At 39.1% G+C, this 19,268-nt stretch overlaps 1 protein-coding gene across 2 annotated transcripts in view; it reads left to right on the top strand.

Annotated features, from left to right (window-relative positions):
* Positions 1-12,349, top strand: part of LOC126260099 (nuclear transcription factor Y subunit beta) — a 104,418-nt gene extending 92,069 nt beyond the window's left edge. For both annotated transcript variants that reach the window (XM_049957331.1, XM_049957332.1), the window contains 2 exons: positions 8,689-8,752; positions 11,868-12,349. In XM_049957331.1, the coding sequence (XP_049813288.1) occupies positions 8,689-8,752; positions 11,868-11,974 (171 nt within the window). In that variant the 3' untranslated portion in view covers positions 11,975-12,349. The remainder of the gene's footprint in view (positions 1-8,688; positions 8,753-11,867) is intronic.
* Positions 12,350-19,268: the final 6,919 nt, after the last annotated feature.

Genomic DNA, 19,268 nt, shown 5'->3' with positions numbered 1-19,268 from the left:
GTGAGGCGTCATTTGGCATTTACTGGTGTGATATGTGGCTTACGAGCAGTCGCTCGACCATGAAATCCAAGTTTTCTCACCTCCCACCTAACTGTCATAGTACTTTCAGTGGATCCTGATGCAGTTTGGAATTCCTGTGTGATGGTCTGGATGGATGTCTGCCTATTAAGCCCGTATTACACGATGTGCCTAAACCATACACCTATGCACCAACGCCCCTAACGTGCATACCTGTAACTACAGACTGGTTCACTTCCGACCTATTACACCATCCACGCCAGATATACGTAGCACGCATGCGCAGCAGCAGACTGGATGGATGTCTGCCTGTTAAGCCCGTATTACACGATGTGCCTAAACCATACACCTATGCACAAACGCCCCTAACGTGCATACCTGTAACTACAGACTGGTTCACTTCCGACCTATTACACCATCCACGCGGGATATACGTAGCACGCATGCGCAGCAGCAGACTGGACGCGCGAAAAGAATATAGATGTCTAATGTCCTAACGTCTTGCAAAGTCGTTCATTATACCGCGCGCAACTCAAGGGCGACTGTATGATATACTGAAGTGTCATACGTTCAAACTATTTGTGAACTCAAGGTTCCTATTTATAAAGAAATTGTTTTCTACCATTATGTATTAAGTAATAGTTTTTCTCTAATGTAGATTAATACTGTTCTGAATTACAGATGTAACAGTTTTGTATTACGACACTTGATTACACAGGTATATGTTTATCGAAATTTACATTTATACAGCATATTGCACATGGAGGATCCACTTGTTTTTGGAGCTATTGCCCTGGCAGTGACAGTAAATCTTCGGATTAGGGCAGAACGGCGACGAAAACGAAAAGTCAAACGTTGTTAGGTTCGACCCTGGGTGACAAGAAGGGTGGAAGGCAGGGAAATATATTCACTGTTAATGAAAGAACTGAGGCCCGAACATCCGCAAGAATTTCGGAACTTCGTTAGGATGGACATGGCCTGTTTCAAGAACCTGCTGTCTATGATAGAAGATGGAAACAGAAAGTGTGACACAGTCATGAGGGAGGCTATCTCACCTTCTAGAGAGTAAAAATTATAGGGTTTTTTTTTGTGATCATACCATCCTAGATCACTAATAAAATACCGGTGAACGCCCTGTTATGTTGCTGGCTGGTTGTAACATTACATTTCCTGGCGAATGGGGAATCTTTTAAGAGTCTGGCTTTTAGCCACAGAATGGCACAGCCCACCATTTCAAAAGTTGTTGTGGATGTATGCACTGCAATTTGCAACACATTAAATGACCAATACTTAGGTGACCTTGTGTTATTTTTCCAAGTTTGGACTATACTCAGAATTTTGCAGTCCTCGTCTGTTGCACTGGGGCAAACTGCAAGGACTTTCTCCCTTTCACTGCCAGTTTCTCTTTTCTGGCATGTTGAAATCAAGCAAGAGGTGCAATTAAATCAAACCTGAACTTTCGTAAACTAAGGCATTATGATACAATTCGAAAATCACTATATAACGTTATATGCATATTCCTCAGAAAGAAAAGATTTCCGACTACCTTATTACAATACAGTGGGTCATACATACACCTTCCCTCGCTGTATGCCTGATTTCAGACGCTTAATTCCTCCTGATCCATTTCATTTCTAGAATACGAAGCTATCAATAGAAAAAATCCTTTCACGAACAGCTAGTATATAAGTGTCTACTGCAAAAAAAAAGTTTCTTTTCTGCATTTGTGAAGCCTGTTTACTGAAAAAAATGCAGAATATCTCAACCGGAAAATCCCCAACACGAACGTCTGAAATTAGCCACTAGACGCCTAACAATAACCAAACAACAAGCAGAAAGCACCGTGGTACACCCTCCTGCGCATGCGCGAATTATCGCTGCCTACTGCGCATGCGCGGATTGACGGCAGTTTAGAACTGCTCTCTATTCCTGGGTGCAGATAATGTGTCTGTTAATTTTCGTAGTTTCACCCATTCTACCACTAGATGGCTGTCGCGATAGACCAGTACCGTTCGCGGCGGATCGTCGTGTAATACCGGCTTTACCCATGACCACCATCTTCAACTGTCGGCAGTCTCTGTCAGTCAACAGACGAAATCAGCCTGTATGCTTTTGTGCTGGACATGTCCCTTCACATTTCCACTTCACTATCACATCATAAACAGTGGACCTTGGAATGTTTAGGAGTGTGGAAATCTCGCGTACAGCTGCATGACACAAGTGACACCCAATCACCTGACCACGTTTGAAGTCCATGAGTTCCGCGGAGTACCCCATTCTGATCTCTCACTATGTCTCATGACTACTGAGGTCACTGGTATGGAGTAACTGGCAGTAGTTGGTAGCACAATGCACCTAATATGAAAAAGTATGTTTCTGGTACTATCCAGATACTTGCGGTCACATAGTGTAAGTGAAAGAGTCAGACTGCTGGCATCTTCTTTGTCAGGTAATCACTGCATTTCATCATGACAATATTACAGTAGATAAAGACTGTGAGTGTGATCAAAACGGGTACATTTTAAGGTTGTGAATGACTGCCCTTTCTTACAGTTAGAGGACTATGTCCTTGAGAAAGGAAGATGACATCTGGAAGTAATTCTGGGACGACAACCAGAGGGTGGTTGGGTGGAAGTGGGGGAGGGTCATAATTAGACGGAGATATGGTCTGGAAGAGAGAGAATTAAATGTTACTTTTCTCAGTTTTGGTGGGAGGGATAGTTAGCAACAAAGTCTTTTCATTACAGTAATCTTTGACCAGTCCAACATAGCGACTTTTGATGTGCAACTAACGATGGGGCCATAGGAAAGGACTGATGTTCCATGAGGTTGAGGTTCTTAGTGCATTTGTATTTATATAATCATGACCACCATTTAACTGTCCACGTGAATGGATATTGTCGGTGACCAAGAGCGGAGTTGACCACAGTGTGACAGGACTTGTTGCTGACCATAACATGCTCAGTTCCATTGCCTGCCTTCACAGCCCATGCTGTTGTGCACCTCTGCCACAACTAACCTCTGCCGTCGAATATATGTAGCGCGACACAGGCATGCTTTGTTGGCACAAAGATAAATACTGGCGCCAAAACCTCTGCATCAGTAAATAAATTAAAAAAAAAAGTGGAAGACGAGCTTTTTTCTCCGCCCGGAGTTTCGACCACTGCATTTTCATACATTATCCAACGAAGTAAATACAAATTCCATATTGTTCATCTTTGAATGTAGCAGAATTTCAATTTACTACGAAAATCCGTCTGGCAAGACTGTTTGGGATGTTTGTCAATATGGCCAACTCTACGTTCTCAATATTTTCCTACCCCTGAGAAGAGATGGTTGCTAATAGGAACCTGATGAAATGTGAATCACATGCAGTATTCTCTTCACCATAAGAATAATATGAATGTAAACATTTTGCCATGTATTGTTTCGTGTTTGCTGCTATCTCATTTAAATCCTGTCTGCCTAATAAACTACGAAACTAGAGTGAGGCAACAGCAAACGCGGAAGAATATACGTATGATGTCATGTTTATATTCATATTATTCTTATGCCTAATAGTGATACAGTCGGAAATGAAGCACGGCAACTGGCTAGATTTTTAAATCTAAGATGACTCTGATTTCTGTGCAGAATTTGATGTACTAAAGAAGCGGCCGCAAAGATTTTCAAACGGAGAAACATTTTCGCCTAACTCTCGTTCAGAACATGTTCTATCATACGCAGCCTATTATTTGGTTCTTGTTGATCATTATCAAAGAAAGCAGCAGTGTAAGTAACAACAAATAACAGTCTCTTGCCATTGTTTCGCTAATGAGACAATTCCTCTCTTTTTTTTTATTGTAAGCGGTGTTAGCGCGCACAATAGCAAGCCATGCCGCGAGCGGCGACAGACCGTAAACACGCACTATCAGAATGCGACGAACAGTACAGTAATGCATTTTCTACTTAGAGTGACGTAAGCACCTAGAACAAAGAAAACGGTGCTTATCAGATCAAAGCAAAATAAGCAATCAAATCAAACCAGACGAAGCACGTGAAAAAGGAAGGGTACCCGTATAAATACGGATGGAGCGCCTGACGCATAGCAATGGCTACCTGGTAAAGCTTAACTGCTAAGCTTACGACTCGAACCAAACTACTGTAGCTGTATCGTCATTCATTCGACCTAAATTGTCTCTCATAGTACAATGGACCAACTTTGTTTCGATTTGGAGGTGCGGCCTAAAACTTTTCTCTCCCCTTGAATTTCGAGTCTCAAATTTCAGGTGCGGCTTGGATTCGGGAAATTTTTTTTTTTTTTTTTTTTTTTTTTTTCCCTTTATTCGAGTCTCATTTTTCAGGTGCGGCTTAGATTCGAGTGCGGCTTAGATTCGAGTAAATACGGTACTCTCTCCTCCTCCTTCCCATCGCACTTTACTGTGTCCTAAAAAGCTGTTATAACTCTTCATTTCCTTATTCACATTTTCCAGTTTACCATTCTCATTCATTGTTATCATATTATGAGCTCCAATCCTCAGTCCAGGAATTTGTCTTCTTCTTGTTTAATCTCTTAGCACACTTTTCCTGGGATAATGCCCATCTGGAGGTCAGATTGTGGACACATTACTCTAGAATATTCATTCAGGAACAACTATTCCTTAAAGTGTTTTGTCCAGTGGGACTAGAGATACCACAACAGTCTGTAATGTGGTGGTTTCCCTGTGCCTTCCACCCCCTATACTGTAGACCTTCAATAGATTCTTCCACGTTCAGAAGTGATTTTTCATTTCAAGGGCATGAGGGTGCCCTGGACTTCTTGTTCATCCTCCTTCAGAAGAGGCTTTTGGAACATGGTGGAGGGAAACCACTTATACTGGCGGTCACTTTGTGTGTCGTCACAGTTGAACATCATGCCTGGGGATACAGTAACCCATTAAGTTAATTAGAGAAGGTGCTGACCATAAGATGCATTGCTATAGGCAGATGACACAGTGCTCATCAAAGTGCTACCACACCTGAAAATGTGCGTACCATGGTGGTAGTGCGTTGTTAAGGAGAAGCTGATTTGTATGCTTCCCCATATGCCTGACATTATCAGTTTTTATTTAGAAGGGCTGATTTACTACTACTACTACTACTACTACTACTACTACTACGTGATCAGACCCAGTGGACTGCACGCATCTACAAGTTTCCTCCTCCACTGTATTCTGTCCATTGCTGTTATCCGCTGTCAGTTCACATCTGTTGACACTTGGTTTAAATCTTCATGGAGTCCATCCCTGCAACGCTTCTTGGGTCTCCCTGGCAGTCTCTTTCCTATAGGTGTGAAATCCAGGAGCTTCCGAGGCCATCTGTGATCCTCCATCCGGGCCACATGGCCGACCCACTGCATTCGTTTGACTTTGACAGTTCCTGCTATGTTGGGCTACTGGTATAGTTCCTCAAGCTCTTGGTTGTATCTGACCCTCCATTCCCTGTATCTGCATCCAGAACCGGACTGAAGATTTTCCGAAGCACTTTTCTTTCAAAACCAGGAGCTTACGGAAGTCCTGTTTCCGGATACTCCATGTCTCACAGCCATATAGAACAACAGGCTGGATCAGGGTTTTGTACAGTCGAATCTTGAACTGTCTGGAGAGATATCTGGACCGAAGCAGTTGTGCTAGGCTGTGGTAAGATGGGTTTCCTGCTTGTATTCTGGCATTGATCTCTGCTTCACATGACGAGTTCTCAGTGAAAAGTGAAAAGTGCCCCTAGGTATTTGAATTCTTACACACTCTTGTAGGACTGGTCCCCAACCTGCAGTGATTGTACATGATCAGCAGTCTGACAATGACCACACGTCACAACGAGGTACTCTGTCTTGGCTTCGTTTATATTTAGCCCAAATTTGCTGGCAGCCTCCTTTAGTGCTTTGGTCATTTGCTCCAACTCCTCTTCTGACCTAGAGAGTAAACAGATGTCGTCTGCATAGGCTAAGTATGCCAGTCTCTTTCCTTCGAATTCAATCCCTTCGTTCTCTTGTAAGGTCTCGCGTATGATCTTCTCGGGGGCAAAGTTGAACAGAATAGGGGACAACCCATCTCCTTGCCTGAGTCCTGTCACAATTTTAACCACCTCAGTTACGCGATTTCTCATCTTCACCTTTGCACGTGTTTCGTTCAGACAGATCTTTATCAGATTGATGAGTTTCTCTGCTATGCCAAACTCTCTTAAACAGTTGAGCAGGCTCTTGCGATGTATGCAATTATAGGCCTTCTTAAAATCAACAAATAAAATATGCACATCTTTACCATATTCACCCAGTTTCTCAGTGAGCTGCCGGAGACTGAAGATGTGATCTACTGTTGACCGTCCTGGCCGGAAACCTCTTTGGTACTCGCCAATCACAGATTCTGCCACTGGCTGAATTCTGTGTATGAGGCAATTGGACAGTATCTTATAGCAGATGTTAAGCAGGGCGATTTCTCGATAGTTGTCACATTTCAGTTTGTTGCTCTTCTTATGTATTGGACAAATCAGAGCTGTTTTCCATTCTCCTGGTAGTTCTTCTTTGGTCCATATTGCCTGTATCAGTCGGTATATTTTTTCTGCTAGTTTCTCTCCTCCTGCCAGGATCATTTCACCCTGTATTCCATCTTCACCTGGACTCTTATTCTGTTTAAGGTGTCTGATTCTGGTTTTTATCTCATCCAGGGTAGGTGGGGAATAGTCTGCATTGGCTGTAATTGTGTACTGGAAATCAAACTGCAGTTCGGGTTCATCACAATTTAGCACCTGTCGAAAGTACTTTTCCCATCTCTCAGCTATGTCCGTATCTCTCATCAGGATCTTAACATGGGAATCTTCACAACCCTAGAGCCTCACATTATGTGGGTATACTTTACTGCCCACACAAAAGCAAGCTACGCCTATGAACCTTGCCTTTTTCAGATAGTCACTGTCGTCGTAGATGCGACTCAGAATTTTGGTTGCAAATGCTTTGCATTTTGGCCTGTAGTCAGACTGGAGTGCATGCAGCAGTTGCACCTTGTAGGTGTGAAGCTCCAGTCTCTTGTTAGCACCCTGTGCACTGTGGTTGGCAGTAGCTCCAACTGTTGAGAGGCCTGATGGATTGATGTACTTAGGCTCCAGATAAACTGTTGCACACATTCCACGTTCTTTGAACCGTACATAGGTCTATAACCTTCTGATGGTTGGATGTAATGGTGGTGTGCTTCTGTAACATGTTCAAAAATTCTGCGTGCTCTGTGTGTTTCCAAAACAAGGGACCGATGACCTTTGCAGTTTGGTCCCTTTAATCTTTAAACCAACCAACCTACCTACCTAAGTGTTGGATTTGATCTCTATCAACCATTCCCACATTGTGCTATCTGCTGTGGTGGCTGTTTTCGTCAGTAACCAATTGCAAAATAAATAAAAAAAGAAATACCTTAAAGTGTGGATGAACATTACATTGCAAACTGCATCTTTCTACCAATCCCCATTTCTTAAATATATGTAATAAAACTTGTAAAGATCAGTTTGGAACACCCTGTATTTCTGTTGCCTATTTGTGAGTTGTTGCCTAGTACTCTATTTGAAACTCTCATCCATCTTTTTCAAGATTCCATCTTCATTTCCTACCTTTTTTTTTTTTTTTTTTTTTTTAAAGTTCACAACCTTTTAAACAAAGTGTGTGTTGGTTTCCATTCATTTTGGAATAACCATATAATTGATTGCTGCTTCTACAGTTATATCTAAATTTCTTCTCCCTTGGCACTGTTGTTCACTGGTTTACCAGTTGAATTTTTAAGCATTTTCTTTATACATACATTCGGCAGAACTTTGGTCAAATCATGTGGGATCCACAGTAAACAGACATTTTTTTTACAACTAAATATTTATGCAAAATAAAACTTCCTTGACATGCCTAAGAATGCCTCTATCTCACTGTTATATCCTCTTCAGTCGTGTTGCACACAGCATCACTGCTTTTTGGAACAACAACTAGTTTTGTTTAACCTTCATGGAATTCGTTTCCGATGGAAGTGTGGCCGCAATAAAATTCTGAAAATGAATTTCATGTAGCCTTTTCTAAAAATGATGATGAGTAGAAGTTTAAGAAGGTGGTTAGAGGCATTGTCGGTTAATGCTTTTAAGAAAATCATCAAAAGTCGTCCAACAAAAACCTTCACATGTAATTTGCGGTTTTTGCAACTTTCCTTCTGTAATTATTCATTGTAAACAAATTACCTGTCTGATTTCTGAGCTGCAGTGAATAACTCGGATGACAAATTTTAAAACAATAATATAGTACCTTAGTAGTGCCATCTATGGTTGTTTCTAGAAACGTAAAAGCCATACCCCGTGTTAATTCAAAATGTTTAGTCTCTTTTATTTTAATTAGTTCGTCCTGTCTGCTCATAAGGTAACTAGTTGCAGTTAAAGATATCAAAATGTTGTCAACTGTTTATATATGTTACTCTTTGTTTCATCTTTAGTAGATACATATTCCTAACTTGGTGCAATTACTAGTCAGTGATTTAATTTTTTACTGGTTGTGTATTTACAACATACAGATAATTATATCATTAGTTCTGCAATCAGTGTGATTTTTAAATTTTCTTTATCTTCAAGAAATCTGGAAATAGGGAATTCTACATTTGCTATAAAAAGTTTGCCAACTTTTGGTCTTTGTTTCAGGCTACCAAGGTAGACAAGCCACTAGTAGCAGAAATGTATGAAGAGATGCCTGATGAAACATTTGGTAAGTGTTTTTCTTTCTTCCTTTTTTATTTTGTGTAGTCAGATAGAAACTAGAGAGAGAGAGAGAGAGAGAGAGAGAGAGAGAGAGAGAGAGAATTATAAGCATGAAAGGTGTGCCACTGAATGCCCCTTTTTGTGCATTAGTGAATGGATTTCTTGTTGATGCCATATTATGTAGTTAGAAACTGCTGTAGCTGAAGCATTAATTGGAAATAGTTTTAAACTGGAATTGTACTGCTAATAAAAGGAGACAGAAATAAAGGGAAAAAAACATAAAATAAAACAATGGTTTGCAAACATTCATGTTGTAAGAGGACATAAGAGTATGAGACTTCATGGCAGATTAAAACTGTGTGTCAGACCAAGACTCAAACTCAGGAGTCCGTAAGTTTCATATCAGCACACGCTCTGCTGCAGAGTAAAGATTTCATTCTGGGCTTAAGACTCTGTAATACCACAGTCTAACATATGCAGTCACGACACTTACTGCAGTGAAAGGTGATGGTTAGATAAATGCTGTTGCCCCTAGTGGCAAGAAAGCTGGCCATAAGAATGTTTGTTTTTTTATTTTTTCTGCTTAATTAACAAAGTAGTTATTATATTTTTGTATTCCAATCACTAGTAAAATAACAAGGGACATGAGCAATATTGAAATAATTGTACAAACTGCCGGGTCTTAATGATTGTGATGTGAACTAAAATTTTTCATGTAGAAATACATTTATATACAGGTATAATTGCAGCTTACTTTGCTGAAAGCAAGAGAATGTAAACAAACATTTCATGCACGAAATCATAAGTGCAGTACCCACATCTGCTTGCTTGCTACTCTGATGATGTGAACATTGCCCCTCCACCAGCTATATGCATGCAGGAGAGACAGAACAGTCATCAGATTTATCTAGTCAGAGGGTGTATCAGGTGCTGACATTATCGGGGCTTTCAATACAGTGTTCTGGTGCATAGTAGTGTGTATTGTGGAAGGAAGACGCCTAAATGGCTGACAGTGTTGCGCACTGAGGAGCAGCCTGATGTCCATTGACCTCCACTGCTGACAAGAATAATAAATAATCATGGGAGGTTGTTTTTCTGAACTGGATCTACCTTGTAATTTATTTGTGACAAGTGTAGTTGTTAAGTCTAAGAATGGTGGGTGCCAAGGAACCTAACCATAAAGCACAACTACAAATGCATTAATATCTGCCAATGATTACCCAGTCACTGCAATGCAATAGTCAAGCATTTGTAATTGTAACTAGAGGTGAAAAGTGTTTCCATCCCTATGAGACAGAATCACACCACTGGACTAGCAGTGGAAAACCAAGTGTGCCTGACTAAAAGAAGAGGTCCCCAGCGGGGCAACTGACTGTTTGAAAACATGGTTGTGGTTATGTTGATCGAGGTCCCAGATATCACACCCTTCAGCCATTCACCATAGTAGGCCCTTGTTTGCAATTTCTCATGATACTCTACAGCTGTAAAAAAAAACAATATTATACAGACTTGTTGTGTAGTGTAGTGGTTAAGGTGTAGAGTCATCACATGCAAAATGTAGCGAGTCTGAATGTTGTGAGGTGCTCTGAAATTTATTTTTAAATCTCTATTGAAATGACGTTGATCATTATTTTTATTGAGTTACTTGGTTTAAATGTACTTTTTTTTATTTCTGTTCCTTTGCCACATCATTTTAATTACCACATTAACTTTTTCATTCACTTTCTTCCTCTTTTTCTTTCTCCATTTGGAATCTTTGCTCATGTGATTATATTTATACATAAACTTCGATTTAATTTCTTCCATTTTATCATCCTATATTTTTCTCTTGGTTATGGCATTAATTATTTTTACTGCTCATTTTGCTTGAATTTGTTTTACTTATAAACTCTTCTTTCATTTGCATCATCTGCATTTTTTTTTTGGCCATAGCACAATAAGAATTGGTTTTAAATGTTTGTATTAAGATTATCATCTAAAAAACTTTGAATCCAAGTGGAAAAAGGAGGATAGGAAGGAAAAATGAGAGCACTTGAAAAAGTTAATACAGTGATTAAAATGATGTGACAAAGGAATAGAAATTTAAAAAATGACCAAAGACATTTTAATACAGATTTAAAATTAAATTTTTAATCTTCTCAGGTAATCTGAACCCTTAACCTATTGCATTTAGGAACTCTGCCTTAACCATTACTACTCTATGCAACCAGTCTGCATAACATGCTTTTTTAAGGCTGTAAAGAATCTCTTGAAATTCAAAAACATTGTTAGTGTGTCATAATGATTTGGAAATGGTCTACGTAAAAACAGTTTGTCAGCAAAGGCATGCTTAGTTCATGAGATTGGAACTTTAGAAGTTTAAATATATTCAAACTGAGAGTAAGACCAGAACGATGGAATCATAGAAGTGTTACTACTTTTGGAAAATTTAGAAATATCTTCTCCTAATTTTTAACAAAGTCATCAGATGCTCAGTGATGTCTGTGTTATAAGAAAGCGAATGACTGACTCAAAGGTAGAAAGCTAGATTTGTAATCAGTGAACGTGTACAGTTAGGTTTGAAGAAAAGATGAGTCCTCAAATATTAAGAGACTGTATTTAACAGCAATGGAGGATAGACTGCTGAAGACTGCTCATCATACCAAAGGGAAAAATAGATAATGAATGACCTAACAAAAGGATTTAGGAAACTATGAATAGGATGTAACATTACAATATTGGTAACTAACTTACAGTTCACTGATTATAAATTTAATGTTATTTAGACCATAAAATTTGTGCTTTTAAAGAAAGCTAGTCTTTTGGTTAACAAATTCGTAGATTAAGTAGATTGGCTGCAGAGGTATAGACAGTAGCTTAACATTTGTTTCCATTAAATGGAGTAGAAAGATTAGTGTCCTTTGCTAAGTGTGATTTATATGCTTTTAACAATAGGAGCACAAGTTTCATTGTGTACTATTGGAAATCGTTAACCATAAAGTTCCTGCAACTTCTTATCCACCTTTACCTTATGCAAACAAGGAAAAAAATCCATTTGATGGCAAATCTCTTTTCAAAATTATGGCTTTTATGATTCATTTGTGTACAGTGTGGAAGAAACTACATAGAACTTTCTGTTTCAGGTACCCAGACCTTACAAGGTAACATCATTACATCTGAGCAAAATGGAGCTGGAGAAACAGTGATATACACATATCCTGAACAGATCCAACAATTTCAACTCCCGTAAAGTATATTTGGCATGAGATAAATCTGTAAAAACAGATGATAAGCCTGTTGATATTTGTGAAGTCTTTTTAAGAAGGCGGACTTATATACTCCATTGTAAGGAATTTGTGAGTTGCCAAGGAGAAGCTACTTGTATTATATTGTAATAAGTGTAATAATGTTTACATATTTATATAATATGATTTTAAATAAAATTTCATTGTATTTTTAATTATAAAGAAATGTTCCACTTTATTTCATTGTTTGGTATTGAAGGTCAAATTTGTGTTTATTAATAACCTTTTCTATCTTGCCTTTATGTGCATTGTTATTTACCAGAATGTATTTTTGTAGTAAGGAAATCATAATAATGCATTTAATTAAAAAATTAAAAATATCAGATAGTTTTTATTAATAGTTGCTAAGGTTATATAATTCCATATGCCCCGTTTGTTCCTCTTTAACCTAAGCATATTGACAGTGAAAAAGTTCCTCTCATCCATAGTGTTAAGTTATTATGGTATAAACTATACTGTATCAGAACAAAGTCTCCTCAGCAGACAACCCAAAAGATAAATTCATCAGTTTTATGTAAAGATGTAAAAATTTTTTAAGAATTTAAGTAACAGAATAATTTATAATTTTCAAATGTGCCACTCTTCTAAAGCCAGGGAAAATTATTGATAGCTTGTCACATTTTTGTGTGTATGTATTAATTGCCAAGGTGTCTATTGAGTGCTGTTCTGCAATAAACAGAAGTGAATCTGGAGACCAATCAGTCTTGATGCTATAGAAAGTTTAGTTTTATTTTGTTATAATGGATCAGATTGAGTAAGATTGTCATGTTACTTATACCATTATATATTTAAACAATGGAAAATCCAGAACAGAATAATGACAGTATTATATTATTTCAATTATTTATGTGCTAAAATGGAAAACTAAAACTGTATTAGTGTAGGAGTTAAATACTGGCATTGAGTTGAGGCACTGAGTTATCAGCATCAAGCTTTTGTGATCTGCAGTGTGCCCTGCCACTGTTTGGTGATAGTCATTTGTTGTGGTGGACAAGTTGGTGGTCAGGCCCACATAAAACACTGTCCAGAACTTACAATGGACTTTGTGTATGACATGGCTACTTTCACAGGTTGATACTACTTCCACAGGTTGCCCTGTCTATGATAGGGTAAGATATGCCTGTGGCAGGACAGACATCGAATGTACTGGGTGAATGCTTCATACATGTCGTGAACATAGAACTTTCACAGGGGTGTGTAACACAGGGTTGGGGAGCAGATGCAGCAAAAGGTAGAACTAAGAGTTTCATACACTGCGTGGTGGTGGAGGAATACAACTTGCGAGTTGTGGGTAAGATGTCCCTCATTTCTGGACTTCAGTGAGCAAAACAGTGGCAAAGGTTATGGTTAAGTTGTTCCAGTATGGGGTTATATTTTGAGGATGATGGATGCTCCTTAGCAGCTTATTACAGGGGTGATCGGATAATTAGGAGCACGTGTGGATAAGGCTTGGGAATTTCATTGGAGGGGGGATCTTTTGGTACAGCTTGTCAGTGAGGGCCATAGCAGGACTTTCAGCATACTGGGCAAGGGGTTGCTCTTCAATGAAGATTCACCATGCACAGGTGACATTTATATGGGAGAAGCATTTTGTAGAGGAACAGATGGGTATGAAAATGCAAGTGCTGTTGTCGGTTATTGGATTTGATAAGGACAGGTTTTTCTGGCGTCAGCAAGGTCGCAGGTCGGGCTCAGGAGGACCAGCTAATATGGGTGGGAGGTAAGTGATAATTCAGAAGAAAAATGAAGTTTGCACTTCTGGACCACATCTTCTATTAGGCCATCTACATGCTCGCCAATGCCCAAAGTCGAGGAAAAGCTTTAGACACTGACAAAGAGCTGACTGAGGCAGCCTAGCAGACCAGGCAGGGACTAAGGTCAGCATGCAACAATCATCTACTAAACTGAATGGCACATTCTGAAGAACTTCCAAGACATGAAGAGATCAGGTTTGTGTGGGTATTGCTGAATGGACTTTGCTCATGAGTGGTTGAATTTAGAGCCAAAAAATAGTGATGCTTTCCATGTAATTCATTATTGTGTGAAGGTGAAGGTAAAATATCAATGCATCTCATGAACAGTCCATTTTGTCTGACAACATGCTCCTGTGAAGACCTATTATTTGCATGCCAAGTGCAGTTGATTTAGCCAATTTCTGGTAAAAAATTATATGTATATTCTGTCTCTGTGCTATTGTTTACTCCCAATCTAATTTGTTTTGTTCTTATACTTTCTACTGTGTACTTAGAATTCTGTTTTATGTTAGGAGTATGTTGTTTTGTCTTTTATGATGCTTATGACACCTTAATTTTTTTTTAGATGCTTATGACACCTTAATTTTTTTTATGTTATTTGTGTCCTCAATGAACCTGAATCACACAGGGTGGTTGAGATTTTGAGTGACTTGGACAGTTTGCTCTTGACAGGCCATTAACACATGAACATGGGCAGATGGCCTGCGGGTGCTCTAGGCCATGTCGGATTTGTTTGAGTATCTATCCATCAAAGGAGAAGTTGCTCTGGATAAAGACATACTGTAGCTTGTCATGTGTAGTAGGAATGAAGCGTTGGATTTGGCGTCAGTACAAATGGAGAAAGGTAGTGTTAGATAATGGCAAGTTGTTGGCATGGGAGATGGTCTGTATAGGGTAATGGTGTCAACTGCAGCGACTGGGATTCCAGGTGGGAGTGGTTGAGAGATTTTGAAGGAAGTCTGAGATGATCAGTTTGGACATCTTCAGTCCTTTCAGGCAAATACCAGCAGGGAATTGTTGTTTGTTAAGCAATAAGCAGATGCAAATTGGTTATTAAAGTCTGATATATCAGAGAGCTTGATTACAGATATTAACTTCATGCAGCCAGGTAACATTGACAGCAGCCGATATTTTGAAAGGTAGCCACCCTGGCATTTTGAAGGCAACAGATAGCACACACCAGCCACTGGCATTGTCACACAGTGGAGCTGACACTGTTTTGTTAACGAGGCTGCGGTGGCTGGCAAATGCTGTTACGCTGCTTTAGCATTCTGCTGGGGGGGGGGGGGGGGATTGACTGCTGCCTAATAGCCACAACCAGCTTTTGAGCCACTATTGTCAAAATACTGTATGAAAATCATAATGTTCCTGTTGAGGAAACATTCTTGACTACATGCTCACCGCAGTTCTGGAGAACCCATATCACAGCTTCCCACACATGCAACCAGAACCAGCCAGCCTGTAACATTCTCTAGTCAGCGCAAGATTTCCAGGTTCTACTACAAACACCATCACAGCCAGCAGAATTACTACTTTCTAGTGACCTGATGAGTTTTGTAACCTCCTTAAGGATTGTATTTTTGAAAGTAATATCTGTCTGTTCTACATACAGTGTCAGCACAAGTAAATCTAATGCATCTGCATTTGTTTATTAGTGGGAGCAATGTTAATTGCCATTCTGAGGAATTAATCATTGAATCTGGTAGTCAGTGACTTCAGAGTATGACTATAGCTTACAATACCGGTGGTGTTGGGACTTCAAAGCTCGACTATGGTTACTCTCCTGAATTAGGTAAAGCTCTCTCTTCCAAGCACAAGATACTTAAATCCCAGGTGTATCCACCCCTATTCCTTTCTTCTATTCAGGTTTCCTTTGTTTGTTTTAGGGGAAAGCAAGGCTTAATGTGATGTAGGAATATGTAAGAGTGAGTTAATTCCCCCCCTCCCCCCCATGAACACTGTCTCCGCCATAAATTTCTCCACGGCAGTCTTCCCATAATTTCTCTTAAGCACTTTGACTGGGTCAATGTTTAAAATTCAGTGATACATTACTTTTCTTATATGTCTGTGCCTAACTGACCAGTAAATTGTAATTGTTAACATTTGACCACATCGATCAGACAAACCACTGACTTAACAGTTTTACATGTAATTCATTGCAGCTTGTTGGATCTAAAAACAAATTACAAGAAGCTGTTGCACTATGCCCTTCAAATCTTGTAGTGAATTTATCACATTAATATATTCAAAATAAGGACACAATGATTACAGATGTCTTAAATCAGCACTTTATTGACAGTAAATTTCCATTAAATTCTCCACAAACAATGATTCTCCAGTTAAGTCTGCATTATTATACAAAAGCTGTTTCCATATGCTTCATGAAACAGAAGATTCTTCCTGGCTGGCCTGTAAACTGTTCCATAAGTAAGTGTGTTTTCTAATTACTGATAGAATTTTTTGCTGTTAATGGTGAACTTTCCATGCTAGATGTGTAGAGTAATTCATTAGTATCCTTACAAAACACTGATGCAAACCATCTTAGAGTTTTGATCAGGTGTGTGGAAACATTAAAAAAAACTATAAGACTAGCAGAAGAGAATGGACATACACATAGATGGGCAGCACAAATGGTCAAATGGTTTATTTGTCCGAGTAGCAGAATGGTATTGTAGAAAAGCTGAAAAACTAGCATTGGCCAACACTTGAGATGTAAATTATATGATGAAAACCTACTCCTGAAGTTTCAAGAACCAGTAAATGATCAATCTAGGAATATATTAGAGACCAATACCCATTGCTCCCATATGGACTGCAAAACAAGATTTGAATAATTGCTGCATGCACAAAGAGGTTTAAGCAGTATTTCTTCCTAGGCTCCACGAACAAAAGGAATAGGTAAAAACACTAGTGGCACAATAGGAAATAACCTCTGCAATGCCCTTCACAGTGGTTTGAGGAGTGTGAATATAGATGTAACTTTTCTGAAGTGAATCTAGAGCACATGTTTGTTTTTTGGTAGGGGCAATATTTGTTGCCACTGTGATAAGGGAATGACTGAAGTTAGTGGTAAATTATTTTTATGAATCATCATTGCTGGAATTCTTAGTGCGTAGTACATGTAGTACATATGTATATACATATTTTTGATAACAGACTATAGCATTTTCACTCTAGTCTACAACTTGTTTTCAGAATTAGAGATTTCTCATCCTGGCACAAGATCTTGTAATATTACATGTCCCTGTTTTTATTTGATCATACTCTCTCAGAAATGTTAAATTTCACTGACCCTCGCATAACCTTCAACTACACAGTGGTCAGGAGTAACAGCAGTAATACTGACGAATACAGCATCGCAGAACAGGAAGTGATTCACCATCCAAAAGTTGAAAAACCATAAGGCGTAGGCGAGGACCAGATATCAGCAGAGGTCTTAAAATAGGGTGGAAACAAGCTACATAAACATTTAACCTATTCACAATGATCTGGAAAACTGAAACATTACCTGAAGTCTGGAAAACTGCAATAATTTTCCCCATACACAAGAAAGGAAACAAAATGGAATGTGGAAATTAGAGGAATCAGTTTCCTGAACATAACTTGCAAAAGTTCTATCAATGATCATTCTCAACAAAATGAAGCCTTACACAGAAAACATTATTCAAGACTATCAGGCTGGGTTTCGACCAAACCGTTCTACAATTGATAATCTGTTTACTCTATGGCAGATATTTGAGAAATACTGGGAATTTAACAAAAACCATCCACTGCCTGTTCATTGATTTCCAGTGAGTCTATGACAGCATCCACAAAAGTAGCCTCTATAACACACTAAGGGAATTTACGATATCCAGTAAAATCATTAGGATGATACAACTGTGCATGGGTGGCTCACAGGCAGTAGTGAAGTTCAGAGGACCCATGTCACCCAACTTCCCAATCAAAACAGGCTTTCGAGGGGGAGATGACCTTTCATGTGTTCTCTTCAACCTTGCCTTAGAGAAAATGGTTCAAGAGAGTAATTTGCTGCTACGCAATGGTCTCTGATTTGAACATAGTGAAGTAAAACTCCTAGCATACACAGATGGTATAGTGTTACTCACTGAAACAGAAGGAAAGCTGAAGGACATGTACAGATCTCTCAGGGCACAGTGCCAGCAAAACGGGACTTTTGATAAACCATGAAAAAACTGACTATATATTAATAGGACGAGTCATAAACACAAATCCACTCTTTGAAATTCACCGTCATTCTAGATTCAGAAAAGTTCATCTGTTTAAATACCTTGGATTGTGCTTCAGCAGTGAAAATATCATGACTCGGGACATAAATGGTAGAATAACTTTGAGATCAAGATGTCTGTATGCTCTAAGCTGCCCACTCGGAGGCAAAGCTTTGTCAGTCATCACTAAGATGAAGAAATATACCACCACCATCTGCCCAGTAGTACTGTATGGTTCAGAGAGCTGCACGCTTACCACAAAAGAAAAAGAAAAACTGAATGTTTTCAAAAGAAAAGTGGTGAGAAAGATCTGGGAACCTGTGTTGGAGAATGGCATATGGATAGTTCAAAAGAACACTGAAATTTATCAGTTAATGAAGCAGCCCCCGATCGTGCAGAAATTAAAAAGTGGGAGAGTGCAATGGGCTGGGCATGTGGCTAGAATGGAAACCAACAGACTTCCCAAGAAGTCATTTGAAGGCACTCTCCAAGCAACAAGACCACTGGGCAGATCTCGTACATGGTGGAAAGATGACATAGAGAAGGATAGGAATCTCTGCAGCCTGGAGAGAGACAGTGAGAGGTAGAAGAAGATGGAAGCAGATTGTTGATGCAGCGTGTGGTTTATAGAGTCTGTGATCGCTGTAAAGGCAACGAAGAAGAATACCCTCCTAGTTTCTAAGGTTAAACAGGTTCAAAGCATTAAAGGAATATGTTTAAATTTTCATCAAATTGTTTGCTCTTTATAAATTTCTGGTGTTGTTATGCTGGCTGAAACAGTTGACTGTCAAGAGTGCAGTGCGAGAAACCTTCAGTCACTACTGTAACAGAGTCTCAAATTGATAGATTTCTCAGAAACCCCACAGAAATTCTGGTCATAAGTAAAGTCTGTCAGTAGTGCGAAAGTTGGTGTTTGACACACATACGATACAGAAACTGAAACTGAGGATCACAAATCAAAAGCAGAAATACTTAAATGTGTTTTTAAATGTTTCTTTACTAAGGAAGATAAAGATGTACACCAGTGAACCCTGAGAGACCTTTCATCTACTCTGATGTATGTAGTGCCCCAACCCATACACTTCTCAATGAATTATCTCTCAGTTCTGGCATCAATTTTGCATTCAGTGCCCCAATTTTAACTCTCATACATACTATAATCGATCAAAATTCTGCAGATGAACTACTTCTTGACAGAGGGACTGGTGACGTTGCTACAAAGTCCCTTAACCCCCAACAAACCAAAAGATATACAGTAC

This window comes from Schistocerca nitens, chromosome 5 (genome assembly GCF_023898315.1).
Source record: "Schistocerca nitens isolate TAMUIC-IGC-003100 chromosome 5, iqSchNite1.1, whole genome shotgun sequence".
NCBI classification, from domain to species: domain Eukaryota; kingdom Metazoa; phylum Arthropoda; class Insecta; order Orthoptera; family Acrididae; genus Schistocerca; species Schistocerca nitens.
The sequence above is the reverse complement of the archived record's forward strand: the minus strand, read 5'-3'. Positions and strand labels throughout refer to the sequence as shown.